This window comes from Bubalus bubalis, chromosome 7 (genome assembly GCF_019923935.1).
Source record: "Bubalus bubalis isolate 160015118507 breed Murrah chromosome 7, NDDB_SH_1, whole genome shotgun sequence".
In the NCBI taxonomy this organism is placed as follows: Eukaryota; Metazoa; Chordata; class Mammalia; order Artiodactyla; family Bovidae; genus Bubalus; species Bubalus bubalis.
The window spans coordinates 3,701,161-3,721,744 of NC_059163.1; the positions used below are offsets into that span (position 1 = coordinate 3,701,161).

Consider the following 20,584-nt stretch of genomic DNA (forward strand, 5'->3'; position numbering starts at 1 on the left):
CATACACACACACACACACTCACACAGTCCTCTCCAGCCTCCCCACAGCATCCCCACCCTGGATGGCCCCGGCTCTATCCTGCAAACGCACACACTCTCACACACACATACACATACACACACACACACTCCTCTTGCCTCCCCGCCCTGCATGGCCGCGGCTCTGGCCTGCTTCCCACGCGTCCTCTCCTTCCTCATCCTGGAGACCTGGCTCCCACAGGGCCGCCAGCCCTCCCCTCCTGGTTGGGCCCTGCAATCATTGTCAGAGTCCCCACAGCTCCGGGGTCTCCTTTGGGCCCTAGGGGCGTGTCCTGTTCACTCGGCTCCAGCCTAGGGTCCGGCCCCGGTCCCGGGGGCACAAGATCTGGCCAGAAGGCTTTGAGGATATTGACGACACTGAACTCCATGTGCTGTGGTCCAGAGAAGGAAGGGGTGTGCCTGTGAGTCTGCGTGAGAGCTGTGTGTGTTGTGTGTCTCTGTGTGCAAGTATATCAATGTGTGTCTGTGTGAGTGTGTCTGTGTGAGTGTGTCTGTATGAGTGTGCGTGTGCATGGAGGTGGTGATCTGACCACATCAGGGCTTCCTCTATCTACTCCTGGCTCCTCGGTCTCCTCAAAGACAAGTGGGTGGCATTTCAGGGACCAGGGGCTTCCGTTCAGCTGGGGTGCACCTCCAGGCCCTCAACCCCTGGCCTCTGCACCCCACTGGGCAAACGGAGTGTGCTCCAGGGCCCCTCGCTGGCCACTGGGGGAGAAGTGAGGCGATCCATGTGAGGGCGTGGTGGCATCATTGCTTTGCAGGTGGCACATCTGGGTCCAGCGACCGAGATGGCCAACGTCACGGCACCCTCCCCCCCAAAGTGCAGGGACCCCTGGCCCGCCCCAGCCTCCGTGACACCACAGTTCTGGGGCCCTGGGTGTGTGTTTAGGGGAACATTGACAAATAGCTTCGTAATAAGGCAAACACCGATCGTATGCATTTAATCTTTGTTAAAAGCATCACAAATGATTTATTGATTTTTAAAAAGGAAAAATAAGAAAGAATTTATCGCATCTCTGTTATGTGCATATAGAAGTGTGGGCTCGATCCAGCTGAATGAGATGTTAGCGGTCCAAGCCCAGCCCGCTCTTCCCAGGGGCCCGTGAGTACCTGTACGGCAAAGACGCAGGACCTCAAAACGTGGAACCAGATAAACCCAGACCTACGTGTGGATCTACATGGTTATGGGGACGGAAACGTATTCGGTTATAGATGCCAACTTATTCCCAGGCTCTTGGGTCCGCATACCCAAAATGCTCTTCATAGAAATGATGACATAAAATATAAGAACACAAATAGCTAAAGGGAAGCCCTATCGCATCAGCAAGACAATGCAGCTGAGGGTCAGGAGGTCACAGAGGCATCATCACCCGGAAGCACTGCTGAGCTGCGTCCAGGGGGCTCCCTGCTGACCTTGACCTGGGACCTGGCCGGCGCTGAAGGTGTCTGACCCTGGAATGAGGCTCACGGGCTGGGTGGGGGTGGATGGCAGGACGCGGGGTTCCCTAAGGGTCTTTGGAGACGGCAGGCAGGCTGGCGGAGGCAGATGCCCTGAGAACCCAGCCTCTCCCTGCAGCGCCCCGCAACTCCCGCACTTCCCCGAGGAGGGTGTGGAGGACGCTGGCACAGCCAGCGGCTCAGCTGGGTGGGCTGCAGCAAGGGGAGGGGGCGCCTCTGCTGCCCTCCCAGCAATCTGCAGCGACCCCTTCTGAGCCGGTCTCAGACCCCATTTGCAACACATGGGGCTGGACGCCAGGGTCGCCCCCTCCCGCGTGCGGGAGCTGCTCTGGGGGTGCGGATGACCCTCTGCAGGCCGCCTTTCTTTTCTGTGGAAGCGGGCTAAGGCTTCCCACCGCCCCAGGCTTCATCCTGGGCTCCTCCTCGCAGCCAGCGGGGTCCTAGCCTGGGATCTGGGGTGTCCCCACCTCTGGGAGGACGCTCTGGCCACCGAGAGCCCAGGTGGGAGGGGAGGGGATGCTGACTTCCAGTTTCAAGGCAAAAGGTGAAACCCCGCCCCTAGATGCTCCCAGAGTCCCTGACTCTAGTCATCGGTGAGCGAGGGGGGTCAAACTGTGTGGGAAGTGCAGGGTGGAGGGGGGCTGGCTCCCGGGGCACCTCTGTGGCCCCCTTGCTGTGTGTGACCCTGGGGCAGCCACTCCCTCTCTGGGCCTCCGTGGCTCTGTCTTTAAGACAAGGTGGGCACCACTTGTCGCCCTTCGCGCTCTGCCTTTCTACCCTCTCCTGGTTCCTGGGTCTCTACGCGGCTCCCTCTAGAAATGAGGAATCGCAAAGCACTGGGCATCTGTCTCGGCCGATCCTGGGCAAGAAGCCTGCACATGGGCCAGCCGTGGGGTGGGGGCGCTGGATCCCTTGGAGGGCGGGGCTGGGGGAGCTTTGCTTTTTTTTGGGAGGTGGGGCAGGAGAGAAGGCTGCCAGTGGGGGCGGAGGAGCATTCCTGGGCTTTCGGCAAGGGGGTTCCCAAGAACGGGGGCTACTGCCTGGCAATAAAAAGAGAACAACTTCCCCACCAAAAAAACCGCAAATGGCTACCTAGAGAGGTATTTACATCATCTCTGCAGGTTAAAAAGAGGAAGGGGAGCATGGAGGGAGGCCTGGAGGGTGGCTTGAGGGGGACCCTGCAGCAGGCTTTCCGGATTCTGGAGGGGGTGTGCACGACCCCCCGCAGAGGGACGGGCGTGGGAGCGGTGGGAGCTGCCCTCCTGGGGGTTCCGAGGAAGAAAGTGGTGGCGTTCCTCCGGGGGACAGGAGCCCACGATGCGGGTGATGGAGGCGGAGATGGGTGGGTGGGGGGTCTGCGTTTCTGAGAGTCCAGCAGGCTCACCCCCCAGCCTCAGGGGGCCCGGCCTCGCCTATGAGAAGTCAGGCCTCCTCGCCGGAGTGACGGGGTGTGGGCTGACAGTGTCCAGAGTTGGGGGCCGGGGCGAGGCGGGGCGGGCTTGAGCTGGACGGGGCGGGGGCAGCTGTCGGCTGGCGTGGACGCGGCGGGAGGAGGAGGAGGCTTTCCCGAGGTCTCCGCGGGGGTGCGGGTCCCACCCCGAGCCGAGGGGCGCGTGTGGTCCTGGGCCCTCCGCGGGGGATGAGCGTTCCGGGCACGGCCGCCGCGGCCTCAGCTCACCAGGTAGCTGTGCATCTCCCGGGAGCTGACGCTCAGGACGACGCCCGAGTGGTTCCCTGGAGGAGAGACCGCCGTGAGCGCGCGGCCGGCCCAGCGGCGCGGGACAGGGGCGGCGGTGTGCGGGCGCGGTGCGTGCACGGTGTGCGGCTCCGCCGACGTGCGGGGCATCCCGAGCTTCCTCCCGCCGTGCGGGTCGTGCCTGGACGCGGGTGCGGAGGCGGTGGGGTGGCCGGGTGACTGAGGGCGGGTCTCTCGGTGCCGGCACAAGCAGTGGACCCAGGGGGCCTCGGGGGTGAGGCCGCGCCCGCCACCCGCCCCCACCGCCCCCACTGACCTGCAGAGGGGGCCGGCCCCGGCATCAGCAGCAGGGGGAGGTAGGCGGGGCTCTGTCCCCCCCTGGCAGGGGCCACTGCAGGGCGGCCCGACGAGGCCCCGGGCGGCGGCGGGAGAGAGAAGGGCACAGGGCACCGTCAGAAACGCAGGGGTCCACCAGGGTCCCGGGCGGGGCCGCGTCCTGAGACCCCCGGGGAGTAGAGGCGTGGCCGCTGGCCGCTTGGAGCCCCCACCTCCCAGGCGCATCCAGACCGAGCGGCCCAGAGGTTCCAGCGGGGCAGTGGGGGCCACGGGGCCGTGAGCCGGCACCGGGCTTTGGGTCCAAGGTCAGCCACCTGTCCACTGGGCCGCCTGGGTGGGCGACGTCACCTCTGAACCTCACTTCTAGCCGATTAAAAGGTGGGGACCGCGATTCCGCCTCCCACAGTCCCAGGGACACGGCAGATACAGGTTGAGGGGATAAAAGAGCAGCGAAGACACAACCCCTTCCCCCCAGGTGGCAGCTTCCTCGGGCCCCACTGGGGACGTCACAGCACCCCAGGGGCGGGGCGTGCAGGGCAGGTGGGGTGCAGAGCGACTGTTAAGGGTCGGGGGAGCTGGGGCCCCAGGGTCTGGACTCCATCCAGCCCCTGGACTCCCCACCAGCTGTGTGGCCCTGGCCCCGGGCCAGTCCAGGTCTCAGCTCTGAAAAGGAGCGCCCCTGCTGGGCTATAGAGGAAGCGATGCCGGCTGGAGCACTCAGTGCTCATGCAGCTGGGAGCATTCAGCATTCACGTGGCCTGGAGCACTCGGCGCTCAGGCCACCGGGTGGGCGGTTCCAGTACTCAGGCGGGACTCAGGGCTCCCGGGCCTCAGTCTCCCCATGGGTTGAGGAGGGAGTGGAGATGGGGCTTGCTCTCCCATCAGAGTGTGTGTCTCCCCCAAAGATGGACAGACTGTGGTCACCTCAACCACAGAGTCAGAACCAAGGGGCAGCAGTGACGGCCAGGCTGTCCCCTCCCTGGTCTCCACAGCGCAGAGGCCGCAGGCGGGCGCTGGGTGGACGGTGCAGCGGGCTGAGCCGGCTGCTGCGTTATCACTGGCAGAAGCTTTGACATGGTGGGGCTCAGCCCACGAATGCCAGCTCATGAGAGGCCCCAAGAGAGAACCGGAGGTGAACACAGACCCCCACCCCCAGAGGAGGCCACTAAGTGGGCAGCTGCTCCGTCCTCCCCCCTGGCCACTGGGGGGAGGCAATGGGGTCACGAAACAGAGATGCTGTGCAAACTGTAAAGGGCTGTGCACAGGTGGTTATGTCGTGTGCGCACGGCCAAGGGCATCGTCATCCCAGTGACGGGAGGGATGCCGGGAGCGTGGAGGGGGTGACTGTGGGGAGAGGACCCCGGGACCCCCCAGAACACGGCAGCTTTGCCATAGAAGCCAGCGCTCCTGTCTGCCCCACCCCTCAGGGGACTGTGGGGACAGGCGTCTGGGGTCCCGGTCCACTGGCAGCCCCAGGGGACTCCTGCCATCATCTGTCAGAAGGAGAGGACCCAGGGTAGGGCCCACCCAGCCCCAGGCCTGGTGGTGGTGGTGGAGGGGCTCCCGGCGGAGGGGGTGTTGGGGGCGGGCGTTACCTAGAGTCTGTGGGTGGAGCTCATCCTCTATGAACTCCTCACCCTGGATGGCGCTCTGCACACCCTGGCTGTGGCTCACGGGGCTTGTCATTTCCTGCTCCTTCTCGTTGTGCATCTGGGCATACACGGTCCTGCCGGGGCGTTTCCTGCAAAGCGGGGGGTGGTGGGTGGCAGGGAGATCAGGGCTCTGCCTGGGACGCCTGTCCCTGGAGGCCCCCAGCCCACCCTTCTGTGCGGTGTTCTCATCGCTCCTGGATCTGCCTCCTGTGCCACCTCTGCGCCATGCCACCTCCTCCAGGAAGCCCTCCTGCACCACCTCTGTGCCAAGCCACCTCCTCCAGGAAGCCCTCCGTCCTGTGAGCTCCCACAGCTCTGGGTTTGCCTCTGCCCCGTCAAGGACTGTCCATCTGTCTCCCCTGAGGCGTGCTGCAGGGAGAGGGTGTTTCTTTATCTCTTTCAGGTCCCTGTCACCCATCACCTCCAGGTTCTGATCAGGTCAGCAGGCGTGTGTTTCCACAAGGCATGCGATGCTGACAGGCTCTGAGAGGTGTTTGCTGAGCCCTGCCCAGGCCCTGGGGCGTCCTCTAGTGCCCATCCTCTCCAGGGCAGAGGGAAAGGAGATGGAGGGCACAGCCCCCCTCTGCCTCAGCTGGGACTGGGCTCAGGGCCCTGGGCCGGGCTCCTTCGTGTGTGACGCCCACTTAGTTGGAGTAAAACTCCAAAGGATGCATGGTTCCACTTTACAGATGAGGAAACTGAGGCTCAGTGGGAGGGTGGGCTTCCTCAGAGCCACCATCGGCAATTCGCCAACAGCGGCAGTTCTCTGGAAATACTGAGATGGCAGGATGCACATTCAGGCCCCGGGGGTGGGTTGGGTCATGATGGGCCCCAGGGGAATATAGCACTCTGAGACTTAGGAACTGCTTGTTATGCAGGCAGGCCCAGCCCAGGCTGACGGCTGCACCAGCTAGGAAAGTCCAGCTCCCCACAAAGCTTAAAGCGTCCGGACAAATGGCGCACTTCTGTCCATCTGTTCTGCTTTCTTCCCCAGGTGGACACCAGTGCTCTAGGGGGGCACACTCACCCCCAGAACTGTGCTCCGTCCACGGTTTCCATGGTAACCACCTCCCATGATTAATTCAGAAATAAGCCCTCAGAGCGCTGGGTGAGCCCAGCGGTCACACCCTTGCCTCTCCTGGGGCCAGCTCCTGGGCTGGGCTCAAGGTCTTCCCTTCCCCCCCGCCCCCTCTGGAGACAAGGTGCCTTTGGGACTATTTACACTGGGCGCCATAAATCTGGAGCAACTCATGGGAGCTGCACTCTGGGCCTCGGGGGGTCTGAAGATGGCAATGTAAAGAGACTGGAATCCTGCCCCTTTCATGCCTGACCTGCCAGGCCTGCCTTCTGCTGCCTGGGTAACTCCTGCCACCCTGCAGTTCTCAGGAGCCCTTCATTTGGGCTCAGTCACATCGGTCGTGTCCGACTCTTTGTGACCTTATGGGCTGTAGCCTGCCAGGCTCCTCTGTCCGTGGGATCCTCCAGGCAGGAGTACTGCAGTGGGTTACCCTGGGAGAAGCCCAAATTTGCCCCGACTAAGGTCTGAGGGGAAAGAGAAGGGGGTGGGGGCCCAAACCCCGAGTCCAGCCGGTGCCTCCAGCACAGCTCTAACCTGGGAGGCAGCGTCTCACCCGTCCTCTCTGCAGCTTCTCAGGACTCACCCTCTAACAGCCTGCCTCAGCCAGGCCAGGGCCGGGAGGTTTTCACAAGGTTCCAACTAAACACATCACGGTAAGAAGGGAGACGTGCTCAGGACAATGTGTGCAGGCGACAGGGCCCTGCCTCTGCACCTGCCTGCTTCTTCTTCTTCCCTTTTTCCTGCCTCCCTCCTGATTGGTCCCCTTTTACAGATGGGGAAACTGAGGTCCAGGGAGGGGAAGAGACTGGCCAGAGCCGCAGACTGGATGGCGAGCTGGTCTGGGAGGCTGACCCAGCCCTGCTACAGTCTGGGCTGCCCCGCAGGTCGGGAGGGTGGGTCGCCCAGTGTGAATGGTCCTGGAGCACAGAGACCCAGCAGAGTCCTGGGCGCAGGAGGGACCCTTGGCCTCCAAGGAGCAGGAGCCGGAGGGTCAGGATGTCTCCAGACTGTTCCCAATGGTGACCCTGAGCTAGGAGACCCTGAGGCCACTGGAGTCGAACCAGCCAGATGGGGTGTGACGCGGGGGTCGGATCTCACAGCTGGATTTGCAGGGCATGAGTCTGGCCTTTGTGTCCATCCCCAGGCCCCGTATCCGGGTAAGATCAGATTCTCCAGCCCCTTCGAAGGCGCCCATGAATAATCCTGGCACTGCGGGCTATTAAACCCATTTTACAGATGAGGATCGAGGTCAGAGGGGAGGAGGCACCACAGCCCCTCTGATGACCGCACACTGAGCTTGCCACCCACTCAGCCTCATCCTGAGCCCCTGCCTGCTCCCACCCTGGGTGTCACTACCCCACCCTGACTCCTCCCCAAAAGAAGCTGGAGTCCAACCCCCCACCTTGCTGTGGGGCGCCTGGCACAGGCAACTCTGGCTCAAGCTCGTGGAGGGAAGGGTGGCTTGTGAGCGCTGGGGGGAGCATGGGTGGTGGAGGACACAGCCTGGGGTCAGATCCTCACTGCTCAGCTATGTTGCTCTGGGACAATCGCTTGACCTCTCTGAGCCTGGGTTTCCTCATCTGTAAAATGGGTGTGGGGAGCAGAGGGGAGGATCGGGTGGAAGACGCTCCCTGGCTTGTGAGTGGCTGGCTGCCCTCAGGGACCGAGATGACTCAGGACCAGCATGTGGGTCCAGACGAGCCCCCCTCCCTGTCCCGTGGCCCATCAAGGGCACAGTCCCAGCCCTCTGTGGCCCTCCGGCCCTGCCCGCATGCCCTGTGAGCCCAGGGAGGCCAGGCGGCCTTGCCTTTTGAACTTGTACAGGATGAAGGCCCCGACCGCGAAGAGCCCGCTGACGAAGAGGATCGCCACTGCCCAGTAGCCGCCTCCGCCTCCCAGGCTGGGGGAATCTGTGGGCAGAACGGCCTGTGAGTGCTCAGAGTGGGAAGCGGCCACCCCTGGAACCTGGGACCCCACTGGGTAAAACCTGGCCCTGGTCCTTCGCCCCCTAGAAAGTGGACACAGCTCCATCCAGACCGATGCTGGCACGGACATGCGTCTTCACGGAGCAGAAAGCGGCCCTTCAGCTCCTGCCAAGATTCTTGCCCCAGAGCGGGGAGGAGAGTCCGTGGTGGGCATGGGGGCAGAGTGCATCTGAGACCCTGCGTGCGTGCTCAGTTGCTTCAGTCACGTCTGACTCTGTGACCCCATGGACTGTGACCCCATGAGCCCACCAGGCTCATCTGTCCAAGTGATTCTCCAGGCAAGAATGCTGGAGCGGGGTGCCATGCCCTCCTCCGGGGGCCTTCCTGACTCAGGGATCGAACCCAGGTCTCTTATGTCTCCTTCACTGGCAGGTGGGTTCTTTACCACTGGCACCACCTGGGAAGCCCAATCTGAGACCCTAAATGATGTAAATTAAAGCAAGAGCTCTATGCGTCCATGGAGAGGGCAGCAAGGCTGACCAGGATTTAACTGAAGACGACCACCCGGCCAGGAGGGACATGTGGTCAGCAGAGGGGCCCCCTCTGCCCCCAGTGTACCCAGTAGCCAGCGTCGTCTGAGGGGCCTGGACGCCCGCCCATCCCATCTTGCAGAGGCGAGCCCGGCCCGGGCCCTCACCTGTGTCCACGTCCCTCATGGCCACCACGACCCGGACCCCACCGCGCAGGAGGAAGCTGATCTTCTGTGCGTTCAGCACCTGCTGGATGGCCGTGAGTCTCTGAAAGCACAGAGCGGGGGAGTGAGGGGTGTCTTCAGGGTCCCAGCAGGGGGAGTGGGAGAGCTGAGCAGACGTCCGCCCTGACCCTCTGGGGTCAGGGGGCTGGGGGGGGCCCTCTCCGGGTCTCAGTCACCCCATCTGTAAAATGGGAATGCTAGCCACCAACCAACTCTCACCAAGAACCTCTGAAGGGACACAAGGTGATCCAAGCGTGGCCCTGCCCTCAGAGAGCTCCGGCTTTAGTAGGGACCACGGAGTGTGGTAATCCAGGGATGTCCAGGAGGCCCCCGACCCCAGAAGTAATCAGGGGAGGCTTCTTGGAGGTGGAAGATCAAGAAGAGGACAAGGCAGGGTCAGGGCAGGTGACCCAGGCATGCGAGTGACCCCACACCTGAGGCCGAGAACTCCCAGGGGTGGTGTTGCAAGATCGTGGGGTGGAGGAGGGGCAGTGGGCCTCTGGGCCACCCTACTGGTTTGGGAATTCACAAGCGGGGAGTTTCTGGGGCTCAGAAGGGACTCAATCAGCCCACATGGGTGTCAGGTGCCACCCTTCTGCACAGTTAGGGGCAGAGGTGCTGGGGAAGTAGGCCCCCAGGGATGGCAGTCCCATGGCTCCGCTCCTGGGACCTCTGGGCGGGGGACATTCCCTGGGGACTCTGGCCGAGCCTCAGCAGCATTTTGGCCTCTGGGACTCGGCTCCTGTTCACAGAATGAGGGTGCTGGCTTGGCCTGTCGCTTACACAGCTCCCCACCTGGAGGATCTGGGAAGCACCTGATTCTGCTGCTTGAACCAAGAACAGAAAGGTGCCAATACATGCGTGGTTGCCAGGGGCTGGGGGCGGGGGCGGTGGGTGACAGCTGGTGGGGGCGGGGTTTCCTTTGGGAGGAGTTGGTAATAGTGGTCCCATGGCTATGAATATATTAAAAACCACTGAATGGTACACTTTACAAAAGTAAACGTTATCTTAAAGTAAAAAGAAGAATCAGAACCGCAGCCAAGCTCTGGACTAGTCGCGGGCACCGATGCCCACGCAGACGGTCTGGAGAGAGTGACCAGCGCTGAGGCGGGGCTGCAGCACGGCTTGCAGGACCCCTGAGGGTGGGTGGTAGTGCCCATTTTACAGACGAGGGAAGCGAGGCTCAGTGAGACCCCTGCCAGGAAGCACAGTGTGGGCATGGTGCCCACCCCCGCTCTGGCTGCAGGGCCGTGCTCGAGCCACGCCCGGGTGGCCTCTGGGTGGACCCTTGACTGTGCCAGCCTGACCCACAGCCCTTCCCGAAGGGCATCCACATCTGAACCCGGGGCTCCCAACCACGCCCCAGGCTCTCGGCACCTCTCTGTCCTCAGGTCATCGTGAGGATTCGTACAAGCATCTCGCATGGCGCCCCGAGACCTGAGCTCTGCACACAGCAGACTCCCCAGGATTGGCTGCTGGCAGTGGACGGGTGTGCGGCTAAGGCTTCTCCCTTACTTTGGGCACATGATTTACTCTGAGCACTCAGGACACTGGGGGAAGTTCAGTTCAGTCGCTCAGTCGTGTCTGACTCTGTGACCCCAAGGACTGCAGCGCGCCAGGCCTCCCTGTCCATCACCAGCTCCCGGAGTCCACCCAAACCCATGTCCATCGAGATGGTGATGCCATCCAACCCTCTCATCCTCTGTCGTCCCCTCTCCTCCTGCCCTCAGTCTTTCCCAGCATCAGGGTCTTTTCCAGTGAGTCAGCTCTAACCATCAGGTGACCAAAGTATTGGAGTTTCAGCTTCAGCATCAGTCCTTCCAATGAATATTCAGGACTGGTTTCCTTTAGGATGGACTGGTTGGATCTCCTTGCAGTCCAAGGGACTCTCAAGAGTCTTCTCCAACAGCACAGTTCAAAAGCATCAATTCTTTGGTGCTCACCTTTCTTATAGTCCAAATCTCACATCCATATGTGACTACTGGAAAAACCTAGCCTTCCTTAGATGGACCTTTGTTGTCTAAGGAATGTCTCTGCTTTTTAATATGCTGTCTAGGTTGGTTATAACTTTCCTTCCAAGGAGTAAGCGTCTTTTAATTTCATGGCTGCAGTCACCATCTGCAGTGATTTTGGAGCCCCCAAAATAAAATCTCTCACTGTTTCCCCATCTATTTGCCATGAAGTGATGGGACCGGATGCCATGATCTTCGTTTTCTGAATGTTGAGCTTTAAGCCAACTTTTTCACTCTCCTCTTTTACTTTCATCAAGAGGCTCTTTAGTTCTTCTTCACTTTCTGCCGTAAGGGTGGTGTCATCTGCATATCTGAGATTACTGATATTTCTCCCAGCAATCTTGATACCAGCTTGTGCTTCTTCCAGACCAGTGTTTCTCATGATGTACTCTGCATGGAAGTTAAATAAGCAGGGTGACAATATACAGCCTTGACGTACTCCTTTTCCTATTTGGAACCAGACTGTTGTTCCATGTCCAGTTCGAACTGTGGCTTCCTGACCTGCATACAGGTTTCTCATGAGGGAATGGGGGGAGTACCCTGCAGTTTACTCCGAGTACCCACGATGCTGGGGGAGTACTTTGTGGTTCACTCTAGCACTCAGAGTCTTTTCCAATGAGTCAACTCTTCACATGAGGTGGCCAAAGTACTGGAGTTTCAGCTTTTTTGCTGTGCTTCATGGGGTCGCAAAGAGTTGGACATGACTGAGCGACTGAACTGAACTAGCACTCAGGACAATGGGGAGAGTACCCCGTGGTTTACTCTGAGCACTCAGCACAATGGGGGCAGTACCCCCACCTCCTTTCCTTCCAACCCTCACTCTAAAGTGCCCCCAGTGGGTGCAGCCTCCGAGCCAAGTGCTGGCAGCCGGGACCCATGCAGTCTTCCCCAACCTTCACCCAGCCTCTACTCTCAGATCCTCATCTGAGAAGTGGGTCAATGACTCTCAACCAGCTGCTGACCAACGTCCGGAGACACCTATCATCAGGGCTCAGGCTTGGCTGGGAGCCCCGGGTTCAGATGTGGATGCCCTTCAGGAAGGGCTGTGGGTCAGGCCGGCACAGTCAAGGGTCCACCCGGAGGCCTCCCGGGCATGGCTCGAGCACGGCTCTGCAGCCAGAGCGGTGGTGGGCACCATGCCTACACTGTGCTTCCTGGTGGGGGTCTCACTGAGCCTCACCCCCTCGTCTGTAAAATGGGGGCTACCACCCACACACAGGGGTGCTGCGGGCCGTGCTACAGCCCCGCCTCAGCATTGGTTACTCTCTCCAGACCATCTGCACGGGCATCTGTGTCCACAACTAGTCCAGAGCTTGGCTGCGGTTCTGATTCTTCTCTTTTTTTGAGATATTTACTTTTGTAAAGTGTACCATTCGGTGGTTTTTAGTATATATTCACAGTCACGTGATCACTACTACCGTTTAACTCCTCCCAAAGGAACCTTTCTATCCTCCCAGGGCAAACCCTGCCCCACCAGCAGTCACCCCCCTGCCCCCCCAGCCCCTGGCAACCACTCCTGTGTGGTCTCTGTGGATTTGCCAATTCAGACATTTCATATAAATGGCGTTGCACATCAATGGCTTTTTGTGACCGTCTTCTTTCATTTTGCATCATGCTTGGGTTCACCCAAGTTGCAGCCTGGATCAGAATGTCACTCCTGTTCGTGGCTGAGTAATGTTCCGCTGTGTGTCTGGGCCACCTCCTCCTTGCCCAATCGTCTGCGGGTGGGCATTTGGGTTGCTTCTGCTTTGGGTTCACGGACACTCATGCATGAGTGTGTGTGTACACACACACTTTTACTTCTTTTTGGTACATCCCTGGAGGGTGAAGCTGCCGTGTTATATGGTAGCTTCGTGTTTGAAGATCTGCCAGACAGCTTCTATGGCGGCTGCACCATTTCCCGTTCCATCTCAGCAGTGAACGAGGGGCCAAGTTTCTCCACGTCCTCATCCACACTCGTCACTGTCTGCTTGCTGTGGGATTACAGCTGCCCTGGAAGGCGTGAAGGGCTTCCCTTTCACCTTTCAGTCCCAATCCTAGTTGGATGTCCTGAAACCAGGTCCCGGAGTCCCCTGGGTGGTGCTCACCCCTTGTAGCGAGGCTGGGGTGGTGCGACCAGGTCCAGCCAAAGAAATGGGAGTGAAATTGGCACGTGCCCGTTGAGGGGCTGGTCCAGCCCGGTGCCCTGGCCCCCCGCACTCCTCCACCACCGTGATGCTGAGGTAGCCACAGAGGGGAGGAGGGACAGTGATTGGTGAGAGATAAACCTTTCCATGATGAAGAGTGACTGAGGTCCCCGTGCTTGTTGGGTATCACCATCAGACCCTACGCCATGCGGGGGGCACCCGGCCCAGCGGCCGCGGGAGGTACCTTGTCACTGGTGAGGCTCCTTTTCCTCGTGGGCCTGGGAGGGGGCAGGAGCACGTGCAGGTCGGCCAAGGTGGGCAGCCCCGGCTTTACCACCGTCACCATCAGCTCCTCAGGGATGCTGGTCTCCTGCGGGGACACAGAGCCCCTGCGATGCACCAGCGTGCCTCCTCTGTCCCCGGCCATGCTCCAGAGCCCCCGCGATCACTCCCCAACCCCGCGTGACCTGTCCTAGTCTTGGCCGTTCTTGACCCCTGCCCGGCATGGGGGTGGCCCCAGCACCCTTTGGCGTCATCGTCCACCTCCTGCATCCCTGCTCTCCTGGGCCCTCAGCCTTTTGTCCCCACCACGCTGTCTGCTTGCCCAGGGCTGCCCCCCTTCAGCTCAGTTCTCCCACCGCCTCTAGATGAGCAGGCCCCTCCCTCGCTTGCTGTCCTCCCAGGCATCAGGGCTCCTGACCACGCAGCTCCCTCAACCCACAAAGCTCTGCTTCCGGGAAGTCCCACCCCATGCACATCCATCTGGCAAACTCCTATTCACCCTTCAGTGCCCAAGACAATACTGCCCAAATTCTTAATGGGCCAAAGGGAGGCACGGCCACAGTGAGCGTCAGCCTGGGACAACCCTGGATGACTCTAGGGGGCTGGGCTTTCTCCCACTGGGGGATCAGGGGCCTCGAGTGCCCTGTGCCCACCCTGCCTTTGTCTTCCGTGAGCTCCCTGATGGTAGACACCACAGAGACTTGTCTCTCTGTCTCCTGTATCCAGCAGTGAGTAAATGGAATCACTTTAAAGAGATTCTGGACCATTGGAGGAGGGCAACTGTGTCTCGTGCAAACAGCTGGTGCTCACTAGATGTGCATGGAGCATGCAGCCCTGCCCCTCCCCCACAAGAGGATGCTCCGACCCCATGTCCCCCAGGGCCAGGTGAAAGGATCCTAAGTGGCTTCCAAGCACTGTTGTTGGCAGACCCAAAGGACAGATAATTAGGATGCAGGGCAGCCTGCCCGTCCCGCCTGTCCCCTGCCGTGAGGACTCGGGCCCCCGCCCCCCACTTCCCCGGGGTACCCACAACGCGTAAGAAGGGCGGCGGCTCTGCCACGGGCGGGCCGGGTACCTTGGAGAGGAGCCGGGACACCACGAGGCCAACGTCTTCCCTCCACTCGGGGGTGTTGGGGTTGTGAGCGTCCAGGTCCTTGGAAAACTGCAGAGGCACTACCTGAAATTGATCTGGAAAGAGGCGGAGTCGGGAGAGTGTTGCCGCCCTGTTCCCTTCACAGCTGGGGCCACACCCCCTGGCTGGTCCAGGGCTGGCCCTGGGGGTGGATCCTGCCGCCCACCGTGTCCTAGCAGCTGCCCCCGGCAGGGCCCACTGCACTGCGGCCGTTTAATAATAATAATAATAACAACAACAACGGTGATGATGATGAGGCCAGCGGTGCTGACCTGGGAGGGAGAGCCAAGCCTGCTCTGTGACTTCCCCATCAACCCTCGAGGACACACAAGCTTGGCCTTCCGTCTCCCAGGGATCCACGGAGTTTGACCGGGCTGTCCCCCCACCAGAATAAGAGTCCCTGGAGAGCAGAGTCCACCCGCCCCCCGCCCCCACCTTCTCTTTCCTCTCAAATTCCCCAGGGCCCCCAACTCAGACACCTCTTCTAAACCAACAAGCAGCAGGTGGTGAAAGAAAGACCCAGCCCTGGGAGCCTCAGAGTGAACTGTCCTCTCTCCATTTAGCTCCCGAGCCTCGGTTTCCTCATTTGTAAAGTGGGAGGGGGCTCTGCAAGGGTGAGCACTCAAAGGGACAGGTGCCTCGTGAACGTGCAGCATGGGTGGAGGTGAGTGTTTCAAGGCCCCAGGCTCGGGGCGCGGTGCCCACAGGCTCGGGAGTGAGCAATGACCAAGGGCTGCCCCCTGAATACTTAACTGATGGCTGCTGTCCATGCAGATGCTGTTCTTACAGCAAAATGAGCTTTTTATCAGGGTGATAAAGAGGGGAACGTGGCCCTGGGTGGTGGGACGCTTCCATTCTGAGGACTAATTTTCAGTTGCAACTGTCTCCTGGGGGCGAGGCTCAGAGCCTCCCAGCAGGGAATAGATAAATGGGACACAGATTCAGAGCAGGACTCCCAACAAAGTCAATATCCCATGTCCTTTGAGATAGAATCGCGTGACAGTCCTCAGATGTCAGGGTGCTGAGGACAGGTGCCTGCGGGCGGGTGGGGGCGAGGGGAGGGAGAGCTGGTGCCCAGTCCCAGCTCTGTCCCCTGATGCGTGACCTCGCCAAGCCCCTCAGCGGCATCGTCACTTGTGTCGTGTGGGGCCCGTGAGTGCCCCGTGCATAGGAGTCATCAGTGTTTATTTTACAGATGGCGAAACCGAGGCCGGGGAGCCCAGAGGTGTCGGAGACAAGGTGTCACCTCCGTCCAGCCGGGGCCACTCCGGGGTGACCGGCGCCTCGGTGGGTAACCTCCTGCCTGGCCCGACCCTGAGCTCCCAGCAAGGAGAAGCTGCGCTGCTTGCCGCGGTGGGGGAGAGGGCACTCACCCAGCACGCGGACCACCTTGGAGTCCTGCAGCACGGAGGTCCCGCAGGCAGCCTGCACCGTCACCCGCACGTCCCCCGGGTCCCCAAACCGCGTCGTCACAGAGTTCTCCAGGGACAGGCGGGGCTGCAGGCACAAGCGGGGCTCAGGACGGGGCCGGAGAGCTGGCCCCACGGGAGCCTGCTGAGAGCGCCCGGGGGGCGTGGGGAGGTACCCCCAGAGAGACACCTGGACCTGAGAGCTCCCCAGCACAGACACGCATCTCCCAGGGCCTCCTGCCCTCCAGAGGCACCGAGACCCCCTGTGTGGATGGTGTCGAAGGCCCAGCTGCTAGGCTGGGCGTCCCTCACCTTCCTGCCGCAGCCCAAGCTCAGCTGGGCTGTAGTACCTTCATGCTCAGACCCCAGGGCCTGGCTCAGCACCCACCCCATGGGGTGGGGCACCCACGTCGATCGTGGGGTCCGCACTATGACCTCGGGCCTTGCAGATGGGAAGACAGAGGCTCAAGGAGGCACAGTGACTCTCCAAGAGCTCAGCTGGAGGTGGCTGACTTGCCGCTCGAATCCGGAACCCGAGCACCTTCCTCACCCATCCCCGTGTTCCAGAACCACAGTCCTGAGCCCTGAGCCCCGCCCAGGCTGGGCCCTTGGCCGCTGTCTCAGGGGGCTGCAGGGCTGCCATTTGCTGAACGAGCAAAGGATCCCCTTTGGGTCTTGGGGTCCCTCCCCCCAGGCTAAGGGGCAGCCTTGTCCACAAAGGTCCTCAGGACCTCCCACCAGGCATCTGTCTTCGGTTCCCCATGGCTCACAGGACACAACCCACAACCCTGGGTGATGCTTCTGAGGTCGGGCTCAGCCCAGGGACCCCCTCCTCCATGAAGCCCTCCCTAATCACCTCCACTCTGAAACTAGAAATGATCTGTCCCCTTCCTCTGACACTTGTCACACCCTAACTCAGGTCACCTACTCTGTTCACACGTCTTCCCCAGGAAAGAGAATGGTCTGGTCTGATCTGATTCACCACGTGTCCACCACACTCAGACACAGCCGGACCCTGAGCAGATAGACGCTCAGGGTGGCGGGAGGGCTGGTGTGCACCCGCCTCACCTTCATGGTGCCGCATGCTCTGTCCTGCCCGGTACAGAGGGTGGGATCTGCCCCACGCTCCACCCCAGATGGGAGCCTGTGGGGAGGAGGGGCCTCCAGGGGCCGGGCCTGCGTACCTGCAGGCTGTGGCCGATCCACCAGTAGAAGACGGTGAGGTTGGGGTTCAGGGGCAGCAGCACGGCCGTAAGGTTCACCTCCTGGTTGACGCCGATGACAGGAACCACTTCCAGGTAGAGGGCCTGCAGGGGGGCTGCAGGGGCCACACAAAGGTTATGGGTCAGAGGGCATCAGGGCACTGGCCATGTCACAGGTTGCTATTGGTCACTGTCACCATCAACCTCATCACCACCACCAACACCTCTACCGCCATCATCCCTACATCCACCATCAGCCCCACTAGAAACACTACCACTTTCATCACCACCATCACCATCCCCACCATCCCCACCATCCCCACCATCATCACCACAATCATCCCCATCATCACCATCAGCACCACCATCACCATCCCCATCATCACCATCAGCACCATCATCACCATCCTCATCATCACCATCAGCACCATCATCACCATCCCCATCATCACCATCAGCACCACCATCACCATCCCCATCATCACCATCAGCACCATCATCACCATCCCCATCATCACCATCAGCACCATCATCACCATCCCCATCATCACCATCAGCACCATCATCACCATCCCCATCATCACCATCAGCACCATCATCACCATCCTCATCATCACCATCAGCACCATCATCACCATCCCCATCATCACCATCAGCACCATCATCACCATCCCCATCATCACCATCAGCACCATCATCACCATCCCCATCATCACCATCAGCACCATCATCACCATCCCCATCATCACCATCAGCACCATCATCACCATCCTCATCATCACCATCAGCACCATCATCACCATCCCCATCATCACCATCAGCACCATCATCACCATTCCCATCATCACCATCATCACCATCATCACCATCCCCATCATCACCATCAGCAGCAGCAGCAGCCCCATCACCACCATTGTTAGCATCACATCATCATCTCTATCATGACCACTATCACCACCACCACCATCATCTCTATCATGACCATCATCACCACCACCATCCCCACCACCATCGTCACCACCAACCGCGCTGTTGCACAAGCCACCGTGGGTGTGGCCTCCAGCCCCGCCTGGCGGCCTCCCTGCCCCTGGGCCCCCCGTGCTTCCCCAAGGACAGCTTTCTCACAGGGAGCCACCCTGGGCCTGGCGGGGGCGATGGGCTCACCGGTGACCTGGACAAACAGCACTGCCTCGTCGTGCCCCGCCACGTTCTCTGCCCTGACGGACACGCGGTAGACGCCGGGGCTCTCGTAGCGGTGCCGGATGGGCTCCTCGGTCAGCGTGAGGTTCACGTACATGGCCTTGAAGCCGTCCCCCAGGTCCACCTGGTACTTGGTGGTCAGGACATCACCCTGTAAGACACACCAGAGGGCTGCTTAGGACCTGGCCGCAGAGCTGGGAGCCAGTGATGGGCCATTCACTGGCTTGTTCATTCATTCCCCCACTCCTTTTTTTCCTGAAAGCGAGCTCCCCGGGGACCCCAGGGAACCAGGTCTGTTCTATCCTTGCCCCCCACCCAGCCTGGAGGACAGGGCTCAGACCAAAAGAAGAGGATGGAAATGGTAGCCAGGCAGGGCCAGGTCTGCATTTCAGAAAGATGACCCAACCACTGAGGCAGAGAGGCGTCAGCTCAGATGAGGTCAGGGAGGCCTGAGCCAGGGACCTCGGAGGCAGGGAGAGGCCCCCCACCTGCTGCACAGTTTAAGGAACAGGGAGATGTGCGTGCATAAAACTCTTAGTCTCCTAGGAAATTACAAAACAAAACAAAATGTTATCCTCCCCTCTGATGCTGTGATTCCTGCATTTTCTTTTATCTTCTCACTCTACGTGGTGCCAGGAGTGATGCTCGGGGGCACGCGCTCTATGCAGGGAGGGGGTCCCACATCTGTCACCCCTCCCCGGCATCTCCTCACCCACACGAGCCGTCTAATCACCCATCTAATCCCCACCACGAACATCGCCCTTCCAATAACCGTGCTTTCCTCATAGAGTCTTGGGAAAGGAAATTGAGGAAGTAAACAGGAACTTTTTCAACTTCGTGGCAAGAATGAGTTCTTCAGTTACTTCAGGTCCTCTCTCCCCATCACCTCCCTATCATATCTTCCTGCCACCCCTCTGCCCGCTGGGGGAACACCCAGGAAACCGTGTCCTAGGGGTCAGGAATGAAACATGACCATCATTAACTGTTTAGCGATGCTCTTGGTTTACACCTGCCAAACCCTAGAACTTGACAGAGAACCTTTATGTAAACTACGTTCATTCACCTTTCTTCACAAATACGGTGGAAAAAGTTGGATCACCCCTCCCCCATCCACACGCACTTGGAACCTCAGAACGTGACCGTATTTGGAAATAGGGTCTTTGCGGATGTAATTAGTTAACTCGAGGTCACATGGAATTAGAACAGGATCTAAGTTCAATGGCTGGGTCTTTATCAGAAAGAGGAGCGGCTCTGAGACACAGAAAGGAAGCCAGGGGACAACAGAGGCTGGAGGGGGTTCAGGCCTCGCCCAGGGCTGCCCGGAGCCCCCAGGAGCTGAGAGGTGAGGGAGGAGCCCCTTCCAGAGGGAGCACCGGAGCCCCCAGGAGCTGAGAGGTGAGGGAGGACACCCTTCCAGAGGGAGCACCGGAGCCCCCAGGAGCTGAGAGGCGAGGGAGGACCCCCTTCCAGAGGGAGCACAGCCCTGCTGACACTTTGAGTTTGGACTTCCAGCCTCCAGAGCTCTTGAGATGAGAAATCTCTGATATTTCAAGCCGCCCAGTCTGTGGCCACTGTCGTGATGGCCTCGGGGACCTCACACAAGTTTGTTCTATGACCCCCATTTTATAGGGTGAAGGACTGAGGCTCTGTAAGTCCAGAACCTGCAGGCTGGCTTGCGGTCAGGGCTCTCTCTGTTTTCAGGCAGCCTCGCAGATGGGGGTGGTCTCAAGGTCAACTTGCTCCAGGAGGGAGGGGTCTGCATGCAGCTTCCTGGGGGAAGAAGGGGCCTCTGGCTGAGTCTGGACGTGTGGCTTTGATGGGCAGGAGCCACACCACCTGGGGATGCTGCCTGTGAGCAGCTAAGAGGGTGTGTTTTAACTTCTGAAACACTTCCCTTGGTTAAAACACTTTATCACAGGGACTTCCTTGGCGGTCCAGTGGTTAAGACTCAGCACTTCCACCACTGGGGCCACAGGTTCGATCCCTGGTTGGGGAACTAAGATCCCATGTGCCATGTGGTATGGGTAAAAAATAAATAAATAAAAATAACCCTACCTTGTCAGCCTGAGCATCTCAACGAGAGAGTAGCCCCTGCTTGCCTCAACTAAGAGCCCTCACAGCAACAAAGACCCAGCACAGCCAAAATAAATAAGTAAAATTATATTAAAAATAATAATAATAATAAAAACCTTGTCATAATCAGGAAGGTAATAGTGGCAGTGTAAGAAAAAACAAAAAGGCAGAGAAGTAGCTAGAAAGGAAAAATGGTGATGTCAGCACAAC

The 20,584-nt window shown here is 59.9% G+C and overlaps 1 protein-coding gene across 2 annotated transcripts in view; it reads right to left on the reverse strand.

The window, feature by feature from the left end:
- Window positions 1-974: 974 nt before the first annotated feature.
- Window positions 975-20,584, reverse strand: part of SORCS2 (sortilin related VPS10 domain containing receptor 2) — a 489,049-nt gene continuing 469,439 nt past the window's right edge. Inside the window, exons 19-28 of one of the 2 annotated variants that reach the window (XM_045166261.1) lie at window positions 18,266-18,452; window positions 17,084-17,217; window positions 15,864-15,987; window positions 14,434-14,546; window positions 13,321-13,446; window positions 8,882-8,981; window positions 8,067-8,169; window positions 5,125-5,270; window positions 3,510-3,584; window positions 975-3,231 (exon numbers count right to left, since the gene is read on the reverse strand). In XM_045166261.1, the coding sequence (XP_045022196.1) occupies window positions 3,167-3,231; window positions 3,510-3,584; window positions 5,125-5,270; window positions 8,067-8,169; window positions 8,882-8,981; window positions 13,321-13,446; window positions 14,434-14,546; window positions 15,864-15,987; window positions 17,084-17,217; window positions 18,266-18,452 (1,173 nt within the window). In that variant the 3' untranslated portion in view covers window positions 975-3,166. The remainder of the gene's footprint in view (window positions 3,232-3,509; window positions 3,585-5,124; window positions 5,271-8,066; window positions 8,170-8,881; window positions 8,982-13,320; window positions 13,447-14,433; window positions 14,547-15,863; window positions 15,988-17,083; window positions 17,218-18,265; window positions 18,453-20,584) is intronic. The other variant, XM_045166262.1, reaches the window with a different exon arrangement.